Source organism: Hippocampus comes, unplaced genomic scaffold (genome assembly GCF_001891065.2).
Source record: "Hippocampus comes isolate QL1 unplaced genomic scaffold, H_comes_QL1_v1.1 scaffold68, whole genome shotgun sequence".
Lineage (NCBI taxonomy): Eukaryota > Metazoa > Chordata > Actinopteri > Syngnathiformes > Syngnathidae > Hippocampus > Hippocampus comes.
The window spans coordinates 5,428,467-5,452,535 of record NW_017805625.1 but is presented as its reverse complement, the minus strand read 5'-3'; the positions used below and the strand labels follow the sequence as shown (position 1 = coordinate 5,452,535).

At 41.8% G+C, this 24,069-nt stretch overlaps 3 protein-coding genes across 6 annotated transcripts in view; 2 read left to right on the top strand and 1 right to left on the bottom strand.

Annotated features, from left to right (window-relative positions):
• Window positions 1–2,203: 2,203 nt before the first annotated feature.
• mustn1a (musculoskeletal, embryonic nuclear protein 1a) lies at window positions 2,204–3,261 on the top strand. Of its 2 annotated transcripts, none has more exons than XM_019880458.1 (3): window positions 2,204–2,392; window positions 2,471–2,588; window positions 3,003–3,261. In XM_019880458.1, the coding sequence occupies exons 1-3, from the start codon at window positions 2,273–2,275 to the stop codon at window positions 3,098–3,100; spliced, it is 336 nt and encodes a 111-aa protein (XP_019736017.1). In that variant the 5' UTR covers window positions 2,204–2,272; the 3' UTR covers window positions 3,101–3,261. The 2 variants fall into 2 exon arrangements, with proteins under 2 accessions (XP_019736017.1, XP_019736016.1); XM_019880457.1 differs by having other exon boundaries at window positions 2,209–2,392; window positions 2,468–2,588.
• Window positions 3,262–3,363: 102 nt separating this feature from the next.
• ruvbl1 (RuvB-like AAA ATPase 1) lies at window positions 3,364–9,318 on the bottom strand. Its single transcript, XM_019880502.1, has 11 exons — window positions 9,178–9,318; window positions 8,583–8,669; window positions 8,378–8,510; window positions 7,105–7,256; window positions 6,665–6,754; window positions 6,095–6,244; window positions 5,948–6,011; window positions 5,663–5,861; window positions 4,179–4,281; window positions 3,988–4,079; window positions 3,364–3,670 (listed from the first exon to the last, which is right to left on the bottom strand). The coding sequence occupies exons 1-11, from the start codon at window positions 9,316–9,318 to the stop codon at window positions 3,511–3,513; spliced, it is 1,371 nt and encodes a 456-aa protein (XP_019736061.1). The 3' UTR covers window positions 3,364–3,510.
• Window positions 9,319–9,542: 224 nt separating this feature from the next.
• eefsec (eukaryotic elongation factor, selenocysteine-tRNA-specific) overlaps window positions 9,543–24,069 on the top strand; it is a 56,697-nt gene continuing 42,170 nt past the window's right edge. Inside the window, exons 1-8 of one of the 3 annotated variants that reach the window (XM_019880492.1) lie at window positions 9,574–9,658; window positions 9,994–10,300; window positions 11,811–12,018; window positions 12,141–12,237; window positions 12,777–12,941; window positions 14,600–15,214; window positions 17,988–18,144; window positions 22,519–23,212. In XM_019880492.1, coding sequence (XP_019736051.1) covers window positions 10,003–10,300; window positions 11,811–12,018; window positions 12,141–12,237; window positions 12,777–12,941; window positions 14,600–15,214; window positions 17,988–18,144; window positions 22,519–22,706 — 1,728 coding nt within the window. In that variant the 5' untranslated portion in view covers window positions 9,574–9,658; window positions 9,994–10,002 and the 3' untranslated portion in view covers window positions 22,707–23,212. Of the gene's footprint in view, window positions 10,301–11,810; window positions 12,019–12,140; window positions 12,238–12,776; window positions 12,942–14,599; window positions 15,215–17,987; window positions 18,145–19,746; window positions 19,813–22,518; window positions 23,213–24,069 lie in introns of those variants that run through there. The other 2 variants (XM_019880493.1, XR_002169523.1) reach the window with 2 other exon arrangements.

Genomic DNA, 24,069 nt, shown 5'->3' with positions numbered 1-24,069 from the left:
TCCTTTTTTGTTTTTTGTTTTTTACCCACAGGTACAGATGACGACTGACAGAACCCTTTCTACGATGAACTTTCCTGTACAACTGAGAGCCTCCACAAGCATCTACAGGATGATTGTGGAGAGCTGTTGAGAGTCAAACACGCCCAGGGCTGAGCATGCACAATTAGCAATTCAATGGAGACAAGAGTACCTTGAGTGGAATTTGCAAGTTCTGGAAGAGGGAGGGGGAATGGAGCAGAAGTGGAAAAACCCAGGACTCTGAAACACTTACACTTTAGTCCTGGGTTAAATTTGCTCCGGTTGAATTTGTGGTAACATATAAGATAAGATAAGAAATCCTTTATTAGTCTCGCAATGGAGAAATTCTCAATTCACAGCAGCAAAGTTATGAAAGGAAGAAGTAGAAGAACAAAATGTAGGAGCTGCAGGAAAGGCAGCCACTCTAGCGGCGCCATCTTGAAGTCAAAATAACAAAATAACACAACACAACACATAAGACACAGGCATATGAAAACTAACCTGTAACGTACATATTTTACCAAAATGGTAGATGTTTTAAAGGTGCGATAACTAAGTCATTTATGAATATTTTTTTACTTGCAACCACTCAAAATGTTCAGTGGCATCAGAGTTATCCATCCACATTTTGATTTTATTTTTTAATAAGTCAAAAAGTCATAACATAATTTTTTTCTGCATTCCCATTTTTTTGACAATCACAGTTTTTGGGGCAAATACCCTGAAACGTACAGTACATATTTTGATAACTAAGGCATTTATGATTTTTTATTTATTTTTTAACTTTCAACCACTCAAAATGTTCAGAGCTATCCATATACTGTATATATAATATACAGCAGGGGTGCCCATTACGTCAATCCTGATCGACCGGTAGATCGAGGACTCGTCCCAATTAGATCCGAAAGGTGGAGAGGAGAAAAAAAAAACATTTGTGTGTCTTTGGACATGTTAGTAATATATTTTTTGTGTTAATGTACATTGCACCCTAATCATCCTATCAGTCTCATTTTCCCCCAAAAATATTTTAAAAATAAATTAAAACAAAGCAGGTAAATCTTTAACGACGGTGGCGCGTGATCTACGTCAGCGGAAATTGTTAGCGCTCAGCAGTCTTCAATTGCAGCTGGTGATCAGAGCTGTTGCGCCATATCTTTTATCGTCATTATTCTCATTCAGAGTTTGCTTCGTGTACAATTCACCGAGGGCACGGGCAAAGAATCGGAATCGAGAGGGCTGAGGGAAGCACTTTAAAACGGTACGTGTGAGCTACGATAGTCAACAGGCTGCAAAAGTGCATCGCTTGGTTCCGTGTTTGGCTTCTCATCGTGGCGTGCGCATGTGTGTGTGTATGTATGTATGTATGTATGTATGTATGTATGTATGTATCTGTGTGTGTGTGTGTGTGTGTGTGTGTGTGCGTGCGCGTGCGCGGTAAGGGGGGATCCCGGGAAGTTGGTTGAACGAAAAGTCGATTTTCGGTCCAAAAGGTTTGGGCAACCCTGATATACATTATATGTATATATATATATATATATATATATATATATATGTGTGTGTGTGTATCTCTCTCTCTCGCTCTCTCTCTCTCTATATATATATATATATATATTTTTTCTTTTCTTTTGCCCTTTGTGTACAATAAAAATAGTACAGTAATGTGTTATAGCCATATATGAAAGTGAAAAACATACGAGGCAATTGTAACATTGAAAAGGTCAAAAAGTCAGAACAACTATGAAGAATTTATATGTATACTTTTATGTAACCAACAAACCATCAAACACTGAACAAGAACAACAAACAAACTAGAACAACAAACACTTCTCAGAACAAACGAACAACAAGAACACTTGTGAGAACTTTTTTTTTTTGGAACAGTTTTTGCAAATTGTCCTCATGTGCTTGCGGCAAGTCGGTGTACCACACTTTTCACAAATGTTGGAAGCAATCAGTTTTTTCTGTGCAGAGTCCACACTGCTTCCTTTTGCGGTTACAGGTACCTGCGGCCTCCTCTGCTTCTTGCTCTGCAGTCGGCATCTCATCTGCAGGCTTCGCTGACCTTTTTCGAAGCACCTCCGGCATGATGAGCGTCCTCGAGGAACAGCCGTCTCCTGAAAAGTTTTTCTTTGTTCCTCTCCGGGTTGATGTCAGTGTTGAAGGCCGGAGACATCCAGCAGATGATAAAAGAGGCAACGTTTGAAACTGGGATTAATTTGCACACACATAAACTGTGGGAGGAGCTTTTACACTCATGACATCATTTGTTAATGTTGAGAAACAGATTTACTGTATTCCCCCTGCAAGCCTGTCAGACTATATACAACTTAGCTACACGAAGGAGAAAACAGCTGACATCACCACCATGTCTCAAGTAAGAGCAATGTCTCTAGAATGTCTGCTGTGCAAAATCTTGAACGGAGGTCATTGTTGTTGTTGTTCTTCTTTGCAGCCGCAAGAAGAAGTGCAGCGTCCTGCGGTCAGCCGGGAGGAGCTGGCTGAGACAAAGAATAGACTCGGTGAGGGTGGACCAGCAAAGAGCAAAACATTTGAAGTCATGGAAGAGTGTGGTGAGTGCACACATGCATACACACGTGCAGTATAGACGATGTGTTGTTGGCTAAAATGAAGCAGTGGAACATAACGGGTTGCAATTGACATTTGCAGTAAGTTTAGGATGAAGACATTTTCCACTCCATGTAGGGAGTTGTGAAGGCTGCCAAGATGGGAAACAGACTGTTTTCCCAGTGGAATAAAGTGTGTATGTTTAGTTATCCTTTTATTTCGGGGAAAGCATTAAAATGCTTGGATTTTGTTTTCCATCAAACCACCCAAGATGATTCTTATTTGTATTAAATCACGATTCCATTTCCACTTGAAACATTCCCAAAGTGATTCTTTTCTCCTAAAGTTCTACAGACCTTACCACGGGTCCGATTAGAATATCTTGATTGTTGTCTTGTTGTGTGTTCAATTGTCCACAGAGAGAATGGGTAAAACCGCCCCATCCGTGTTCAGTGGCGTGAGGTCAGGAGGAGAGACGGCTTTGAACACGCGCTCAGCTCGACCCGCCGGGAAGTAAACAATCACCACCTTTACATTTGTGGCTCATTGTTTGGCAAGTTTTTTTTTTTTTTTTGTTTAAAAACACACTTCATACATTGACTGTGAGATCATCATAAGATACATTTGCACCATCTAATCAGAGTTAAAAAGAGCTGTATTAAAGATAATGTTCAGATATTTGGATATTTTCGTTTCTTGTGTATGCTCAATTCATGTCACTGTAAATGACAATGTAAAAATGTGTGAAAAAAAGGCAAATTACTGGGAAATAACAGGTCTTTTTTTTTTTTTTAATTCAAAAGTTCAAAGTCAAACAATCAGTAAAAGCACATTGAAATACGCCAACAACAGAGAAAACGAGTCATGATGAGATAAAACAAAAACACAACGCAGTATGGTCAAGGACCGCCTGCCAGCTGTGACGCTTCATTTCATAAATTTGTGATGCTGATCCTGTAGAATTTTGGCCGAGGACTTTGCGTCGTAAAAAAGCTCGTTGATCTCCTCCACCTGCTCCCGCTCGACCGTCTCTTTGCCTTGAACGCGACCAAGCAGGCTGGCCGGCGTCAGGAGCTGAACGGCGTACCTGCCAACAAACAGGCCAATGGTCATTTTTCTTGTTCTTCAACACTTAAGTTCAACATTCCTGGATCAAAATAGATTGCATCTATTTATTTCTCATTATTAATGTATTCTTAGAATGGCAAAAAAACTAATAGTAGAATACACAATTCCATATGGTCGTCATTTGGCAGAATTCTCTTATCTCCAAAATCACTATCTTTCACGGGGGGAAAAAAATTGCACAACATAAGCTATTTTGCTCGAGTTACTCAACACCGCATGGTTAAAGTTGGTGTGAAACCGACATAATACTTCTGTCAGTAAAGCCTTTTTGCGTACCTGAGAGTGGTCTTGGCGCCGATATCCGCAAGATGCGCGAGTGCTTCCTCGCTGATACTGAGCCCCTCAGTCTGAGCGCGGATCTTAATGATCTTGAGGGGGGAAGAGCCGTTATTAGTGTAAAAAAAAAAATATATATATATATATATATATCAGATGCATGTGCTCAGGATTCCTGTTCTTCCCCTGACCTGCTTCATCTCCTGCGGCGTGTACAGCATGGTGCGGATGATCATCACTCTGTCCAGCAGGTCCAGCGGAATCCCGTGGGGTGAGCTGATGTCCTCGGTCCCCCTTAAGTGCAAACGTGAGACAAGGTTGGAAGAAAACTTCTCTTACAATGTTTTTGTAACACCTCAAGATGCCACAAAACAGCACCAAAGTCTTGGTTCGTAGGAAAAAAGCAAATCGTGTCAGGGAAGTACATTAAAGTAATACCTCTAGACTGAAGGACCAAGATTTTGTATGTCTGGGGGAATCTTGAGTTAATCTTGGTTTATAGTAGCAGTGTGACAAGTGGCTACCATCTTGGTGGAATTGTCTGAAACTGTGGTATCAGTCCCACGAGTGTAGGTACTTGAGCTCCCTCTGGTGGTGAGTGAAAGAATCCTACAGTGGCTTCCACTTTCATAAAACCAGTACAGTAAACCTTATCTTTTAAAGTGCATTTGTATTTCATCATTTAGAGATGTTTTCATGTTTATTTAGATCAAATTTTATCCAACTTTTGTAGAATACATTTCTGAAACTGTGGTATCAGTCCCACGAGTGTAGGTAGTTGAGCTCCCTCTAGTGGTACTCGAAAGAATCCTACCGTGGCTTCCACTTTCATAAAACCAGTACAGTAAACCTTATCTTTTCAAGTACAATACATTTGTATTTAATCATTTAGAAATGTTTTCATGTTTAATTAGATCAAATTTTATTCAACTTTTGTAGAATACATTATAATGTTTTTTCCTTTTTTATTTTAGCACTGTCAATTTACAACCTCTGCATAATGATAGTATCTTACATACATCCGTTCTCTGTGAACATTAAATATACGTTTTAAGTGGGGGGAAAAGTGATGGCGAAAGTACAACATTTGAAACGTGAAGTAAACCCTGATGTGTTGACTTGAGAACCCCGTGGAAATTCAGCCCATACGAGCTTATTTGTGGAAATTTTTAAACGCAAACTTGCCGGCCAATTGGAGAAGTGGCTCTGCAAGTAGGAGACAAAATACAATGTTTTGACCAGATTTTCAATAGAGGATTAAAAAAAAAAAAAAAATTTGAAACGTGAAGTAAACCCTGATGTGTTGACTTGAGAACCCCGTGGAAATTCAGCCCATACGAGCTTATTTGTGGAAATTTTTAAATGCAAACTTGCCGGCCAATTGGAGAAGTGGCTCTGCAAGCAGGAGACAAAATACAATGTTTTGTATTTTGTATTTGTATTGAGGATTAAAAAAAATAAATAAAAAATCCTTCGAAACCCATCAATTTTTCAAATTCTTGGTATGTTGCACTCAGTTTGAAACGACCATACTAACCAAAAATCTCATGTTGCAACTTTAAGCAGAAATTACAGTGAGTCCTCATGGCGTGTGTATGTTTTTTTTTTTTTTTTGCTATTGAAAACCCCTCACCACCAAACAAGCCAAGTATGATTTTATGTCGTAATAGTCCACCTGATGAGGCAGTTTCCCCTGTTGGAGGCGAACACAACGATGGGGGCGATGGTGCTCTCCAGCGCGCGATGGAGATACGTGAAGCACTCGATGTCCAGCATGTGGACCTCGTCCACAAAAAGCACACCGGGCACCAGCTCGGCGACACCCTGGTCGATGTAGCGGTTCACCACCTTGTTGATCTCCGCTCGGAGCTTGTCTGCAAAAAACAAACATGAGAGGACGGCTTAGCAACATAAGCGCAAGTGTGGAAGCAGATGGGGACTTGACGGCAACATTGCCAACCTGTGATTTCCGTCTTTTTGGGCTTCATCAGCTGTCCCATCATGGAGAGAATGTCCTGGCCTCCCTGTGACAAAAACAAAGAACACTTTGAGGACTGCACAAGACAAATTTGTGACGTTGAAAACGTTTTTTTTTTTTTTTGGTAACCTGCGGTTTGGCATTCGCCACGTCGAGGTCGTGCAGTGTGACATCTTGGACGATCTCCTTCTTTTTGTGCACGTCACCCTTTGGCAGAGGCACGTATTCCTCAGCCTCAAGGTCAAACTCTGTGGCGAAGGTGTCACAGCGACCTTGTCTCTGCAAAAACATGAAATGTAAGGATTCCTGTATTTCCATGGCAGAGCAGGTGGGCCGGATGATTGGCAGATGGATGACGTGCTCTGAGAGAGGCCTGTCAACGAGAGACATGTGTGGCGCCCCGCGCCCTTGGTCACGAGGCCACCTGCACCGATTAAAGAAAGCGTCTTTGTGACCTGTCAACAGAAGGCGCAAGCCTCACTGCAGGAGAGGAGGCATTTTGGGAGATGGAGAGATAGCGGGAAGAAAAAGCAGCTTTCCTGAACACTCGGAAAGGAAGCACGGATTGTCATGCCGAGAGGTGAGAGATGAAAGGCCAGACCAAAAAAAAAAAAAAAAACCTCTTCAATCAAATGAATGAATGACTTGTATTATATTCTTTGACCCTAGCAAAGAACAAGTGAGCGGGTGTGGTGATACCTTGACAGCTCCACTGTTGGCTTCAATGTAGATGACGTCTCCCACCTCCACACGTTCCTTCTGAAGACTCTCATAAATGCTGGGATCCAACTAGGGAACATCAAGAATAGTTTGACTACTTGAGCTACGACAAGGATGGGTAAACTTTCACTTACATTTGTTTTTTAATAGACAGCTCGGAAAAAAAAAAATCCTTCGAATGTACATACTTAATTCAAACATACCGTATTTTCCGCACTAAAAGGCACACTGGATTATGAGGCGCACCTTCAATTAATGGCCTATTTTGCAATTTTTTTATATATTGGACGCACCGCATTATGAGACACAATCTACAGTGCATCCACTAGATGGAGCTACGCTCCAGGAAATAGATCAGATGTCAGTAAAACTGAGCAGTGGTAGGCATAAAAAAAAAAAAAAAATCTCTTTAGTCAGACCTTGAGCTGCTTGGTGCCTTTCCCCGTCCTCAGACCAATGATGACGTGGCTTATGGTCTTTCCATATCCCCCCATCGGGTTCTCCGTCTCACAGGGGGTCAGCTCCGTCACCTCGCCCTCGTACACCTCCTTCGTCTCTTTGATGCGCAGCCCTGAAAGGCGAGTCGATCGGACAATCGCACGCGTTGATCGCAACGGAATGACTCGGGTCTTTGTTTTCTCATGCAGAGGACGCTGCGGCATCCCCTCAAGATATTGCTTGTGCACGTGCCCGTGAACATTCCTGGCCATCATTCCTGAGTGATCCCCCGTTTGGCATGATTGCACCACGAGGAGGGGCTCACAGGTGGCCGACGCTCCGTCGTTCAGATCAGAGAACGCGAGGGCAGTAATTGGCACGGTGGTGACAAGCTTGTAGGAATCTCCACCACTGACAGGAGATCGGGTTCTATGGGAGGACCAGCCGTGCTCTCCATCTACAAAAAGGTCTATTTCCTTCCCTATGACAGGTAACATCAGCAGCGGAAACTTTCCAGCCCATTTCCCCTTCTCAAAATGACTCTCACGGGTCAACAGGAGACCAAGAGTAACGCGCATAACTCTGCGGTCCGTGTTATTTTACCACTTACTACATCACAACTATCTAACAAGCCAAACTGTTAACTTAAATCAGAAACAGTGGAATGTCCTAAAACAGATCATCTGTTCTGTGATGCTGGGTTACTGCCACATCTTTCTTTAAAAAAAAAAAAAAAAACAAAATCTATAGAAAACTAATTTAAGGAAAATTAGCCTAGCTTCAGCAAGCTTCTTAGGTTTATTTTCATGCAAGTCATCAGCAACATACCATATACTTTCAAATTACTTGTGTGTGTGTGTGTGTGTGTGTGTGTGTGTGTGTGTGTAATTTCGTAATTTACAGATTTGTGGTTATGGCATTAATTATGGCAAATTGGGATTAAAATATTTTAGTTCAAACAAATATTGTTCAAAACCAAACTTTTCATGAATGTGGTATGTTTCTCTCCAAAATAACACTTTCAGAGTGACAACTTTTGTCAATAGAGTACTTACAATTTAACAGCCAACCAACTGCATGTTTTTCGAACAGTCTTGCCACAGATTCACTGAAATGTGGCCCATAACACAAGGCTTTTCAGTTATGTTCTGGTACTATCTCCACACCAGTGGCATGGCTTGCTTATTCCTGCTGTGTATTGTAGTTGGTGTAGTGATGGAGAAAGAAAAACAAAAACAGAAGCGCTAATCTCACCGATGGCCCTCCTGAAGTTCTCCATCAGTACTTCTGTCTTTTTAATCTCTGACGAGTAGACCTCACTGCCCACCATGGGGCAGAAAGGCACCTTGTTGCCCAGCTCCTGTGCTATGGCTAAGGCGAGAGCCGTCTGCGAGGAGAAACATCAACAAGTGTGAATTTAAAAGGCTGATACTGCTACTTAAGAAAATATGGACATTACCTTTCCAGTCCCGGGAGGCCCGGCCAGTAAAACTGCCCTTCCTGCCATCTTCTTGGAGCGGATAAGCTCCACAATGATGCCACATGCCTGGAACGTAAACATTTTGGAACAGTCTGATTGTGATGGCTCCTGACACATTATTTGGAATGCATAAATAACTTATTTTCGCTCATCTGGACATACCAGCAATGTAAAAGCAGACAGGCAGAAAAACTTAAAAGATGGCATGTGGTACAATTAAAACCTGTGTATCTACTCAATGCCATTCACAGAACAGCTTTTAGTTCAACTTAAAAGGCTCAGCTTTCACAAAGTAAATTTATGAGAAAATTGAGACATTTCAGTGTATGTACACCTTCCTTGTTTGGTGGTGTGCTATGAGGCGTTTCTAATGTAAAATTGGCTCAATAAAGGTTGGAACTTATCATCAGATGTTCTAAATATAACGTGGTTTGTGCAGTGGTGTGAAGCAGTGACTTCACTGGCTTTTATCTTAAAAGTGCACAATGGAGATTCAAACACACAACTTCGTCCTTTCATGAATGTTAAGTCATCCGAGTGAATCGTCCAAATAATTTCATACGATCAACATTACCTCTCTGGCGGCTTCTTGGCCGACCAAGCCGCACGCTGTCTGTTTAGCGTTACCCGCCTCGTCCAAGCCCAATCCTTTAACGTGACTGTGCGAGGCGATCCGTTGGGTTTTTGTGGTGCTCTTCACCTCCTCGATCTTCATGGTGGCTTAAGTAGCTATGCCGCGGAACAGTAATGCGATTTAAAAGCGACAAAATAGTCACTTTTGCTTCTGTTAGCTTCTTTGCGCGCCGCCGCCGAAACTCAAAACACAGGAAGAATGGTTTCCATGTGGGGTTACTATGGAAAATTGGCGGAAGTATTACCTCAAAGCCCTGCCCTTTTTTTGTATTTTACGCAAGGTCATTGGATAGAAACAGTACAAGTAAAACTATAATTGGCCGAGACTGTTGTCAGTCATTATTATCACAGGAACTCCAACCCCTTTGTCATTTCCTGTTGTAGTCGAAGTTGTCAAAGTGGAAACGAGCAGAAATATACCCGTGAGTTAAACAATTGTCAAATAAGTGTGAGGCAAATATCATAAGGATAGATTTAATCGTCATGCGAATATATGCGCGCTCATTTTTAACTACGAAGCCATTGCAGTTACTTCGCTAGCTACTGCAAACACTTCTATGGGCTCCAGCTAAACACAAGCAACAACTTTCCCACACGTCAAAGTAGTTTTGAGAGATTAATTTCATTGTCTGTCATGTAATAGCGTGCTGGAGAATTTCGGTTTTAATTTTAATCCTGGGCAACTACAAGTCGCCTCCCGCAGTGGCGCTTGAGTCCATGGTCCGAATTGATCCCAACAGAGCATTTCACGTGACAGCACTTCAACATGGCAGACAATTGGAGCTCAACTTTGAATTTCAACATCGGGGTGCTCGGGCATGTGGACAGCGGCAAAACGTCGCTGGCTCGGGCTTTGAGCAGCACCGCATCCACGGCTGCCTTCGACAAGAACCCTCAGTCCCGCGAGAGAGGCATCACCCTGGACCTCGGCTTCTCTTCCTTCACCGTGGACTTTCCCGAGCCGCTGCGGGAGAGCGGAGACCACCAGCGACCGTATGAAAACCTGCAATTCACCCTGGTGGACTGTCCGGGACATGCCTCTCTCATTCGGACCATCATTGGAGGTGAGACGCCACCTACACCTGTAGAGACCTACATTTACCACTTATATTCTAATATCAATTCAATGGAATGATTCTATCCTTTTAATTCCATAGCGTTTCTCTTGGCTGCCCTCCGACCAGTACATGTTAGATAGAAAAAGTTTTTGTCCAATTAGATTTCAGCTTCATGTGTTGCCATGTAAATCTAATTCGCCCACGACGTTCAGAGTTGGTGCTGGACAATATAATTTAAACTAGGGATGTGCGACCACACTCACTGGCCCTTTGAAAAACTCCCCCAATAAACAAATAAGCAAGTAAGTAAGTACGTAAATAAATAAAGGAATAAAACACAGACAAACATCCAATATTCTCTTTCCACAGAAAATGGAAAAATGCCTTAATCACATTGTCCTATTCAAATTTCATAATTCCAGCAGGAGGCGCCAATTACGCAAAATCAGATTTATGACATTTGGGGGGCCAGCATAGTTTTGAGCAGTACAGTTATTCGCGATATTCAAAAAGGTTGGGTACATCGGAGAGTTCACGTTCACCAGACCTTTCTCCCCTTGACTTCTTTTTCTGTCTAAAAGACAGAGTGTACTTGATGAAAATTACAGATTTGAGCCACAAGGGAGAACGCATTACCAGTCAATGTGCAGACCTATTTCATTGAGTTCACCTGAATTTTTCAAAGCGCATCAAATTATGCATTGAAGATGATGGGAATCATGTTGAAATTTTTATTTATTAACATTAGAATTGAATGCAATTGTTTTTTTTTTTTAAAAAGAAGTATGTGTTTTTTATACCATGTACCCAGTCTTTATGGACTCCCTGTAGATTAAGCAAACGTATTATACATTAAGGGGCGAAAAAAAATCAAACATTCAAGAACGATAAAATACGGTAGTTGTACCGACACAACCAGTCCATAAAAAATGTGTATTATACAAATTATGGTTATGGAGAAGTCTGAAGGAACCACCAACATGTATGGAATAGGCACAGGCAGCACTGTAAAAAGTGGTTCGCACATCTGCCTCACAGTCGAGAGGTGCTGGGTTTGAATATCGTCCATCCTGTATGGAGTTAGCATGCTTTCCCTGTTCTTGTGTTGGTTTCATCCAGTCAGAGATTAGGGCTGGAAGGAGAAAGAATTAATTGGGGTATCTATATTAAGCGCCACCCCGCCCATGTCCCAAGTGGGGAAATCACAGGAAATAGACAGAGCCAAGTAGAAGCAGCGAATAGAGTTGAGCGCAGGAAAGCAAAGTCAGGAAAGACAAGCAAGCGTGCAGCAGCTCGAGTTTCAGCCCTCGAGCCCTTTACTCTTGTTCACCCCTCCCATTTGATGTTTGTCTCCTCTTCTTTTCCTGTTTGTTTTGCTGTCGTCAACTTTACCAGTCACCGTCACCCATTTATACAAAAAACCCCGCAAAAAACAAATAGACAAAAGCCTATCTTGTGTTTCCAGCAACTTTCAGATAAACATAACAAAGCTTTTGTATGTTTGCGTGTCTCGTAGGGGCGCAAATCATCGACCTGATGATGCTGGTGGTGGACGTGGTGAAAGGAGTGCAGACTCAAACAGCTGAGTGTCTGCTCATCGGAGAGATGACCTGCCCTCGCATGGTGGTTGTGCTCAACAAGACGGACCTTCTGCCGGCCAACAAGAGGCAAAGCGCCATTGAGAAAATGACCAAGAGACTTCACAAAACGCTGGAGAACACCAGGTCTGCGTCAGAGCACATGTAGCAGGAATTCAATGACAAATACGGACGGCATGGTACATTTCCTGACTGATGAACTGTTATCAAGCAATAAAACAATGTTGATTTATCTTATTTTCATCTAGTTTTAAAGACTGTCCAGTGATTGCGGTGGCCGCCAAGCCCGGGGGCCCTGAGGCTGCCGACGCACAGGAACCACAAGGGGTGTCTGAGTTAATCGAGGTGAAACGGCCACACTGATAGCTTTGACTCATCTTTGACTCTCCTTTTTTTTTTTTTTTTAACACAAAAATGCCAGAAAACGTACACCCTACCAACGAGGCTCAGTTTTGATTTATGTTTTAAAGCATTATTGATGAAAAGAAACTATCTTTATTACTCCGGTTGTAATTTGCTCTGGTGTGTACAACCACAAAATGAATAGATTGTGAAAAACATCTTTCTGACTATCTTAATGTTTTTCCTATTTCAGCATTGGTGTTGCAATTGATCAGATTGTGCTTCTTTATTCAGTCCCATTGACCAATTATGCAATCAAGAGTACTCTAATATTTTCTGCATTGATGTAGCTATTTTTTCTAAAATTGGTCAATAACATTTTTTAAAATTATTTTTTATTATTTTTTTTCTTGAAATATTTATCCGATTTAGCTCGCTTGTGACTCCAATGAGGATAAGCGGTATGAAAAAAAAACGGCGGGATGGATGGGGATAATCATGTGATGTGAATGTATTTATGTTTATCAACTCTTCCGTTTCAGCTATTAAAAAAACAAACCTATATCCCACGGAGAGACCCAGAAGGCGACCTGCTAATGGCTGTGGACCACTGCTTTTCCATCCGGGGCCAAGGAACAGTCATGACTGGAACCATCCTGCAGGGGTCGCTGGCTATCAACGACACTGTGGAAATCCCAGCACTAAAGGTACGCTGCATGTTGTGAAATAGCTGTTCAGAAGTTTCCTTGGTATGGGCAAGCAGAGGGAGGATCAGGTGGAGAGGGTCACTTCAAATGTCTGGGAAGGATGAGGTGACGACTGCGGGTTATCACTTACACTTACAACGATATCAACTTAGGTTTTAAATGGTACGCAACAAACTCGTTGGCAGCGAATAAGAACATGTCTTCATGTGGCGCACAAAGGCATGCTAAATTATCCCCCTACTTTGTGTATCCATTCGATTTTGTTGTATTGCAGTTAATGGCCTCAAAGTGTTTTCCATTCAAATATTTACTTTAATGATGAAAGTATTGCTGTGTTAGCGGAAGTAAATTGCACTTTCTGACTGACTTGTAAATTCATCGCGGCCATTGGAGCATCATAAACCAAAGAAGTCCAATTATAGGAAGCACAACCTCAAAGGCGAACAATGTAGTCTTGGCTGCAGTTCTCATTTTTACCTCAGAGTGGCGACAAATGTTTTGAAATAAAAGTTACTTGGAGGCAAAGTACAGTCTATTCTGTCCTGCTTTCTCCTGTTGCTGCACGCTGTGATCAAGGTCGCCAAACTGGTGCAGTGTCTTGTAATGACTGATAAATTAAATGCTAGTTAGTCAGATAAAATGGGAACTGCAATGTGTACGTGATAGTTTCACCGAAAATAAATCCATTGTAGGGTTTGTTCAACGTGAAGCTATTTGACTTATACATTAAATGGAATCAATATGTAAACAACAATAATACAGCATCTAGAAAGTTTATAATGAAATAAAAAGTTGACCGGATGCAATATAGTGAATTTTCTACGTCAGATGTTACTGTATATTTTTACGATTATTTTTTTCTCATTCTGAAATAATTTGCCCGGTTCGCCGAATAAACTGTAATTTAAATCAAGGGTGGGCAATATTTTTCTGCTCAAGGGCCATGTTTGATTTCTAAAACAGAGAAAAGAACCAGGTCAATCGTAGATGAAAAGAAAACAAAAATAAATACAATTAATATGTGCATGTAAAATTGTTAATTTTAACCATAAAACGTGACTGTAATTCTCATTGTTTCCTGTTATTTTTAATTGATTTACTTGTAAATAATCCAAATGTATTTAATAAAAGAAACACAAATCTTAAATATGTGATTTCATTATTTTGATCAATAATTATCTAATGTGAAAATTTATACAAGCTAAATTGAGAAAACATTTTAATCCATCAATTTTAGAAAAAAATGTCTGAATTCAAGCAACAAATATTACAGGACAATTGATAATTTAGTGGCTGGTTTTAAAAAATGGAACGGGCCATACTTTACCCTCTGCTGATTTAAATGATGATGCTATTCTAGAATCTGCCGACTATAAAGAGTTAAAAGAGAAAGAGTTATATTTGTAAAATATTTCCTTTATTTATCCATCTATTTTTTTATCAGTTGTTATTTCTTGTTGTTATTAACATTACTACTTCATGTTTTTTTGTCTTATGTTTAATTTTGTATGCACGGCACTTTGTTAAAACAATTATAGCTTTTTTTAATCCAAAAAGTTGAGTTGAATCCAACAAACTTGTGAGAGTTGTTTTGTTTAGTTTGCACTGAACTGTGTTTAGACTTAAGATGTGTTATTCTGTCACATGTCTCCCATCAGGTGACTAAGAAGGTAAAGTCGATACAGATGTTTCGGAAGCCAGTGTCGGGGGCCATGCAAGGGGACCGCGTGGGTGTGTGCGTGACACAGTTTGACCCAAAGTTGTTGGAGCGGGGGCTGGTGTGCACCCCGGGCTCCCTGCGCACCGTCTTCGCCGCTGTCATCTCCGCCAAGAAGATCGGCTACTTCAAAGGCTCTCTCAGCACCCGGGCCAAGTTCCACATCACGGTGGGACATGAGACGGTCATGGCGAGGGTGACCTTCTTTGGATTGCCGCCGGGCACGCCACATCCGCAGCCCGGCTCCTTAGAAATGGCCTTTGCCTTCGACAGAGCGTACCTGTTCCAGGAAGACTACGTCACAGGCCAAGGAGAGTCCAGTGCAGGACCCGAGCCGGAGCAGTGGGCCTTGTTGGAATTTGAGCGGCCCGTCACATGCCCCTTACACTGCCTGGCGATTGGCTCCAAACTGGATACGGACATCCACGCTAATGCGTGCCGCTTGGCCTTCCAGGGCCGCCTGCTGCACGGGTTTGAAGATAAAGGCTATGCCGAGACGGGCCTCCCTCGCCTGCTCATCTACAAGACCAAACACAAGGAAGGGCAAGTGGAGAGGGTGAGTGGTTATTCTAAATACTGATTTCTAAATTGTAGGTGATAGCACCCGAGCCCTGCCATGCATTGCGAAAAGTGATGAAAAAAATAAGTTATTTAGAGTTGCAGCCCTGCCATGCATTGCGAAAAGTGATGAAAAAAAAGTTATTTCGAGTTAAACCCCCAAATTGTTGACAGTTGCTTGGTCAGTGAACACACATTTATTGCAGAAGGTATGTCCTTCCCCTCCTTTGCACTTTAAACCCATTCGAACTCAACAAAACCCACCTTCAACACATCGGAAATGTATTTGAACACAAAAGAGCAACATGCAGCAGATTACTGGTCCAAACAAAATAAAACGAGCTTTTACAATACATGCATTACTAATGGCTGGTTTACAAAAAATGGGCAATTGCGTTGAAGACTCTCTTTAATTTCCTCCTCCAACCCAGGCTAAATGTACAGTAGTTGTTTTAGAAAGAGCACAAAAACTGCAAATGGATTTTTTTTTTCCTGAATAGATGAGGATCGGTTGAACTGCAAATATGCAGGTGAATTACTGTACTTTGCCTTCATGCCCTCTTACTGACCCTGCAGTCCTCCTACTGCTCCCGGTGCTTTGAATGCTTCTCATTGCTGGTGGCGCTGGAGCATGGCTCCGCAGACAACGCCCGTATTGCGTGTTCACAAACAGACACGTACACACAAACAATTGTGCATCGGCAGTCTCACCAAGCGCCGTTGGAGACGTGTGGGTGCGCATGCCTGCGACACAGAGTTGCATACGGGTGGCCCACTGACGCCACTCATTCCGTCTAGCTGTCAGAGACTGGCGCTGTTTGGACACACCTGAGTGGCACAGGAATACGCGCACCGCCTGCTGTTCATGTGACTCTTATCCTACGGTCTCTCGCTTTCATCGTACGTCACGACCCCAAGTAGTTCATTTTAATGTCTTAACACAGTATCATTTGGACAACCGTTATTGGAAGAAGATACAAAAATCAAACTGTGTTGAAGAGGTGGCTCATGGGCAAGGAATTTATTTTCACAGTTGGAGGCAAGTCACTGTGAATCACCATCATTATGACACCACCTCCGGGATGTACGGTAGCCTCCTGACTAATAAAACGGATGCGCAAACAAGCACAAATAGGACTTTTGACAATTTCATTTTCACTTTGGTTAACAGGTCCGTACTTGTATACCAACATAATGCGAAACAGATTTATCATTCATTAATTGCCACAGCTGATCTAAATTAATATATTAGCTATTTTTTGTTTCTGTAACAGTTGATCCACCAGCGACATGTAAGATTTTTAACCATAAATTTAGTTTTAATGTTAAATATACATGTATAATTTATGTATTATTATTAATTTTTAAATGTACAGATTTATTTAAAAAAAAATAATGAGCATGTGCACATTATTATTTCTTGATGTTATCAGACTCTAGTAGTTTATAGTACTTGCATTCCTGAACGCAAAAAGAATCAGCATTAAAGGACAAACGGTCACATTTAATCATTTGGGTGATTTATCACATTTCACCCACCCATTTTTTATTTATGTATTTTTTTTTAATCGCGCTTGTCCTCGGGCGAGCGGACGAGCCGGAGCCAATCCCAGCCGAGGCGAGCCACACCCTGGCCTGCTTGCCAATCACAGGACACATAATAGACAAACAACCGTTCACGCTTACACATTCACTGAACCGAAGACGTACGGTTAAGGAATGCTGGAGGAAGCTGGAGTTGAAGTTGACTGTCGAGATGGTGGATTATAGTCAAGTATTTTGTATTTAATAGAGCTGAGCAAATGAATCAAGTTCTAAATACAGATTAATTTATTGCTTGTGTTTGTTTAAAAAAAAAACGTGTGAAGATGGCCTTGAAAAAAAATGCAGATTAAATCACAGTCACAATATTGAGGGGGAAAAAAATCGCAATTAGATACGCTTTCAAAAATGTTCAGTCCTTGTATTTAGTGTAAGTGCTTTTCTTTTTCCTTCTTCTCACTTTGATGCGATGATCAAAATACTTGCAACTTAAACAGGCAGTATTTTGTACGCGGTGTGACCGCCGTCTTCATGCAACGTTAGAGAAGAGCCACACATGTCGTGAACTTTCATTTGCGTGTTGCCCCTCGTGTCGAGGTGAAATTCAGGTCGGCGAAGGGTCAAGTGCGCGCAGGAGTTTCTTTGTGTTTGCACCTCAAGGTGTTGACTGCCTCACTCCTCGACTCTCGAGTGAAACGATGCGTGCGGGAGGTCAGACTGCTCGTCACGTGGCGTTTGCCGGACACATTGCTGTCATTGTTGAGCTATGACTCCTCGTACGGTCTGTCGGACGTCTATAGCCCACTATGCTTCTTTTTATCAGCACATCAGTCACGCTCAAGGGTCAAATGTTCAAGAGTGAATGAGGGCAAGGAAGAAGAGAGGATGAGCTAGTCGTGGTGCTGGAGGAGGCTCGGAGACAGAGCGGTGCCCTCCTGTTATCAGATTAGTGATGGATGATAAGCAAGGAATACAAACAAATGGCATAAAATGTGTAGTAACGACCAACAGGCGACAGTCAGGCGGCGAGACGAGAAGAATGCGCCAGCGGTGGGCTTGATGAGGGCACATGACACAGGGGTGGGCTGTCCTCGCTCAGCCCCAGCGATCATGGCTGACATTTTCACCGCTGTATTCAGATTAGTTTGTGCATCAAACAAGCACTCCGAATCACCGTCCTCCCGCGTTGGGTCGGCTGTTCACGTTCTTCCTCTTTGTGTCCTTTGCAGGTGACGGACGATTACACTGTGATTGGCCGCAACCTGTTCAAGAAGGAAACCAATTTGCAGATCTTTGTGGGCCTGAAGGTCACGCTGTCAACGGGTGAAACCGGCGTCATTGAGGGCGGGTTTGGACAGAGCGGGAAGTTCAAAATTCGAATACCAGGTAAGGACCAAACGTTTCCAAGTGGCTCGGTTACTTTTGCTTAGTTGGACACAAGAGGTCGTCTTCTTATTCTGGACCCGCCCCAAACACTTTTTCATTTTTTTTTTTGAGGGGGGGCCGGGGGGCTTGGGAGATTGTTTTCAGGATGTGGTAAGAGTGCTAGGGCTGCCACATTCCCGGGATTCCTCCGGGGATTGCCATGTGTTCCGGGGGAAATCTGTTCTGTATTTATTTTACCTTCTGTTGCTCCGAACCCACTGCGCCACACCGGGAGGGGAGAGAAAACAAAAACATATCAAAAAGAGAGCCTCACCGACATCCTCCTCATTGGAGACCCCCCCCCCCACACACACACACACACACACCGTCTTGGGGAAAGAAAGTGCTGGTGAATGTGTTCCAAAACTTATTTCTTCTAAGTCATTACCCTTACACTATCGTTATTTGAGTGTTATCATAAACACAATCCTGATTGCTGCAAGTATTACAGCATCCAAGCTAATATTGACTGAAGCACACGATCCTATGTACTCCCCCCACCCACATAGACACCCCCCCCCACACACACACACACACACACACAGTCTTGGGGAAAGAAAGTGCTGGTGAATGTGTTCCAAAACTTATTTCTTCTAAGTCATTACCCTTACACTATCGTTATTTGAGTGTTATCATAAACACAATCCTGATCAGAGAATGCCGATACCTGTTAAGGTTTAAAACCTTTTCCACCCGTGAGATGAATGAGTGAACAGCCACGATTCACAGAGGATCATTTCTCCTGCATCCGGGCAAACAAAATGCAATACGCGTTATCTTCACCACAGCAAATTACAACCCGATCTGATGAGATTTGATGCATCACAATGGGATTTTCCATGTTAAATCGTATAAGGCTGACCAATACAGAATGCCGATTAGTTGCAGATTCAGCTTATTACGTAACTTGTGATGCTGCATACGCCCTACAGAATTTTGTTGAAAACAGTTCTGACTACACAGACATTATAACTTTGATAACTTTAGGGAAAAATGCTGATCTGCTTATTTAAAAACAAAACAAAACAAAAAAAACAAATAAACAAAACAAAAAAAAAAACACTGAAATGATGGTATTTGTCCAGCCAGCTTTCATTCTGTTAAATGTGTTTCCACCTTATTATATTACTATGTAAGCACGATTTGCTAATAGTGTGTATTGTGTTTCCTCAAATAGTGACCATTACGGCTTTACTCTAATGGACGCCATGTCTCGGTTAGTGGCTGGCTGCGTCATCCACTTGAACAAATAAACATCCCTTCCCAAATAGACAGTTCCCTTTTCCCATCAATGAAAAAAAAAATGGGGCGTGAGCAAATGTAATGATTTAAGTTCATACACTCTATTGGTCACACGCAGAGACGTTTTTGGCATTTTTTTTTCATCATGTCAAGCAGTTCTTTGGTTACATCGTCTTAACACGTTTCATCCAAAAAATCTCCAGGAGTAAGAATTAATGCACTGTGCACGTAACATCCACTTTTGACACACTGGTAGAAATCCCCCACTTTTTACTGGGGTGTGATCCTATCTGCTTACCTTACTTACCCTCTCTACTGCAGAGCCAATGCCAACTTTGACTTAACGGCTTGGGGCGAAGACGAGGCTATATGTTTATTCTAAAAAAAGCGAGTGCAAAACTGCAATGTGAAAATGCGAAAATGCAAGCCCCCCCCCAATAAATTCAAGGCACTGATTGTATTTTCCCCTGGCCACTATTTGTGGAAATGCTGCATGTTGTTTAGTACGTGAACCTGTCATAAGCTTTTTGCTTATGGCGCATCTGATGATGAGGAAGTGAGCTTTTCAGCCTGAATGTTACATAGCAAGATTATCATTCCGAGGACATGAGAGACTTTTTTAAAATTTTAAGTTCCTCTTTGTATTTTATATGATCAACTTGTGCTACCTTTACACCAAAACCAACATTTTTGAGGCCTTTATGAGTAAAATAAAGAAATTAAATGTTTTAAAAACAACAACACTAGGAGCTCATTAACTACATGCAGTAAGTCCCCACACTTCGTCATGTTTTGTGTGCTACAGTACTTGATTGAGTACTGTATACTATTTTGTACTCGTCCGTACTGCTGTTTTGGTCAGCAACGACATTCAACTGTTAACTTTGTTAGCCGTGTGTAGCAACAGCATATTTGAAGTACTGACATGCAGCTAATTATAGTTACTACCCATTTTGTGATTGGGGCACAGCTAGAAATGGTGAGCAAAGTGTGGCCCGCGGGCCACACAAGGCCCTCTCTGTTCTTTAATCACGTCCACCAATCATGCGTATAATCAACAGTCCTGTAAACTGGATCGGACAAAAACGAAAGCTAAACTAGGGCATATGAAAACCGAGACTCATCGTCAGTGATCGAATACTTGACTACGTCATCGATTATGATGACAGTATTTATCAACAATGCACTTAGAAAAAGTAATGATTCTTTTATTATTGAAACAACCTATTTGACCGAGACATTTGAAAGAAATTATGACCTATCTGTCTGTTTTAAACATCAAATGTGACCTTTGAGTACAAAAGTTTGGCCAACCCACAATACGTTTAATTCACAGAGAAGAGGACTCGACTGTATGCGTTTGCATGCAAACACAAATTCCTTCAAGTTTGTGCACGCTGTTGTAGCCACAACTAGCCGCGATATCTCACTGCATAACAACCCTTACATCGGCATAATGATAACAAGAATGCTGGCGCCATTATGGATGAGGCCAGACAGACAGCGTGTTAAGCAATGAAACTAGAACATTGCTTACCTTCCGTGTCCAAAACCCGCGGGCCAAATTAGCAGCCAGTTTGAATGGAGGGCACAAATAGAAAAGCACAAGAAGGGCAGAAATGTGACTCGGCATAAGGAGCGTGACAGAGTCACTCATAGTTCTCAAGAAATTCAGAACAAGGCAGACAACAGACTGGGAGGCGCAGCGTTGGAATTAACGTCGGCATGCTCCAGAATGTCTCCTTGAGGAACAGAGACCTGCTTTGCTGCACATTTTTAGCTGTTAAATCTGAAGAGTGAAGGCTGCAGGTCATGTGGAGGCAGGCGCACGTGCTCCAGCCGCCGCTGATGAACTTAGCTAAAATGCACACTCGCCAGTGCAGTCGGAGATACAGGACAGCTTAATGTTTATTTCGTGGTTGTCATTTCGACGCAAGAGTTGCACTCTGTAAATTGCGGAAATAGATTTTGAACTACAGTGGTACCGCTACCTACGAAATTCATTGGTTCTGGAAAAAAATTCTCAACGAGAAAATGTTGTAAGTTGAGACGCATTTTCCATGTAAATGCCCTAATCCGTTCCAAGCCCCCCCAAAATTCAGACATAAATGTTTCATGAAGCATAAAAATGCATCAAAATGTGTAACAAATACATGCTATAACGTGACAATTGCACAATAAATGAGAGTTGTGCACAATGTAAAAAACAAAGAATAAAGTAAAGAATAAAAATGATGGTCATTTAACTTTTAACTGCATCCTCATCGTTTTTTTGCCCTCTTTAGTTCATGTCCTCTCTGTGGTTTTTGTCTGGCGTTTTCTAAAGAACTGATCCAAGGACGTTTGCTTTTGTCGGCTTTTAACAATCCTTCGAAAATGTCCAAGTCAAACATCAGTATAGTGAGCGATCGCTCGACTGGTGAACACTTTTTCTGGGGATTCACATTTACGGAAAACTATCGGAACACCTCGTGGCCCGAGGGGCGAATGACGAGGATGCTGCATACACTGCATATACATATCTATTTATCTACACGCATAGACACATTCAGTAGAGGTCCCTCTTAACCAATGGGATGCCAGGATGATGCTCGGTCATAACCAATGGCAGAGCAGCTATAAGTATGTTGCATTCAGGAAACTCTGAGCTACTAGTAGCAGCCCAGACTGTATTTTTAACTTCGTAACTTGAAATTTCTTTCGTAACTAGAGGCCATATTTTCCTGTTGAGGCGTTTCATAACTTGAAAATTTCATATGAAGAGACGTTCGTAAGTAGAGGTACCACTGTACATGCTTTTATATATACATATACGTATGTATGTATGTATATATCTTTATATTTATTTATTTATTTATTATAGATTCTGACATGATACTAGTGGTCTTAATAGGGAGATGTCTTTTCCCACTTTGTACCATCTGCGACCACATGCAGAGCTTCCCAACATTGCTCAGGTGTGCCTCGGAAAGTGTACAATGGGTATTGGAAACAGAAAAGAGTCCCTCATAAGGCGTGAAGGTCAATGGGTTTTTAAATTAATAGAGAATTAAAAAGAAAAAAAAAAATCATGTCTGCGGATCTTCTCTTCAGAGGGTCTCCGCCCAGAAACCAAGCAGTTGCTGTCCTCGACCACTTCCAAGAAAAAGGGGAAGGGGGGCGGCAAAGACTGTGGCGCCACAAATGAAGACGAGCCCAAAGCCGACGCTCAGCATGTTAGCATTCACTTGGATTTTAAGCGCTATGTCTTCGACCCCCATAAGAAGATGGTTCAGTCGTGACCTCCACGATGCCGTCCGAACATTCATCAAGACTTTTTGTCCTTGGAGCAAGCCTGCGCTGACTTCATTTTATGGCTTGGTGGAAAATGCTTAATTTAAATTAGATAAAAGCGTATAGCTGCAACTACTGGGAAAAGTTTAATCTCACCAAACCGAGATAGACTCGATTCACCCTTCTGACAACAAGCATTTGTTTTGTTTTTTGTGTGCTTTTTTTTAATAGGTCTTAAAAAACAATTAGCAAACCATTGATTTCTTTTTCTGTACACATCTGATAACGGGAGGTTTTTAAACCAGCTGAGGATGGGAAAAAAAATGGTGTTATAAAGCAATCATGTTGTTATCTATCTCTTCTTCTGTCACTGGGGTCAATGATTAATCACGTTGTAATTTTCTTTTTGACATCATTTCTTGAAATGACAACAGCGGAAGGGTTTTTGACCTGCAATTATATCAGATTCATCGGAAAAGTCACGCAAATAAAACAAAGCCTATCAAAAACTTCATTTGCCAGTCATTATTTTTGCCTCTTCACTTGTGATGTGCTTTATGAATCAATTTGTGTCATGAATGCAATCGCAGGGCTCCAAAGGAAGGTGAATTAATTAGTAGTGTGTTGGGAGGGGGGGGGGCGGGTCAAATGACATTACAAAATAAATTTTGTGTTGCATTTATGCAAAAGCACCAAGGGCCCATTAGAACCTGTAATAATCTAAATCGATTGTTGTCATGTCACACTGACTCATACCTTCTATCGTGCTTGAGCCCTAAAACAACATTGAGTGAATCACCTAAATTTCACCACGTCAAATATAATCACGGTCCACACAAACCCCCAAAAACTGTTTTTGGACGCTCATGCATCGCTCGGTGTAAGGCGGGCTTATGATGATCAAACTATTCTCAACCTTTATTTGAAATGTACAGTACAATGCAGTGCAGTACCGCATCACTGCGAATTGCAACCATTTAGAATAAACGTGCAGTTAAAATATGTCAAACTCAAGGCCCGGGGGCCAGATCTGGCCCCCCGCGTCCATTTATGTGGTCCGCGTAAGCAAATCATGTCTGTCAGCGTTCGTGATCCTCGCTAAAAATATGTACCAAATGTCACATTGTCATGTGTAATAAATAACATAGAGATTTTTTTCAATAATTGTGTTACTCTGTTTACACTCACTTGAACAATATTTGAACAAACAACAAAGAAATAGTTGACTGATTTCAGAACTCCAAAAAATGTGATGATTAAACATTTATTCGCTTTCCCTGCCGTGACGGCATTCTGGGGTGGAAGACGTAACTCGAAAAGGGCCCGCGACAAAAATGAGTTTGACACCCCCTTGCCCTAATGGCATAGATT

What these genes read in the sequence shown, in the direction of transcription:
- ruvbl1 (XM_019880502.1), bottom strand. Translation starts at nt 9,318, where the DNA reads ATGAAGATCGAGGAGGTGAAGAGCACCACAAAAACCCAACGGATCGCC. An exon ending in GCCAAGAAGCCGCCAGAGAG is followed by an intron (nt 8,670 to 9,177) that starts GTAATGTTGATC and finishes TTTACGTTCCAG; the next exon opens with GCATGTGGCATCATTGTGGA. An exon ending in CAAAAAGACGGAAATCACAG is followed by an intron (nt 5,862 to 5,947) that starts GTTGGCAATGTT and finishes TGTTTTTTGCAG; the next exon opens with ACAAGCTCCGAGCGGAGATC.
- mustn1a (XM_019880457.1), top strand. Translation starts at nt 2,273, where the DNA reads ATGACATCATTTGTTAATGTTGAGAAACAGATTTACTGTATTCCCCCT. An exon ending in ACATCACCACCATGTCTCAA is followed by an intron (nt 2,393 to 2,467) that starts GTAAGAGCAATG and finishes TGTTCTTCTTTG; the next exon opens with CAGCCGCAAGAAGAAGTGCA. An exon ending in TGAAGTCATGGAAGAGTGTG is followed by an intron (nt 2,589 to 3,002) that starts GTGAGTGCACAC and finishes AATTGTCCACAG; the next exon opens with AGAGAATGGGTAAAACCGCC.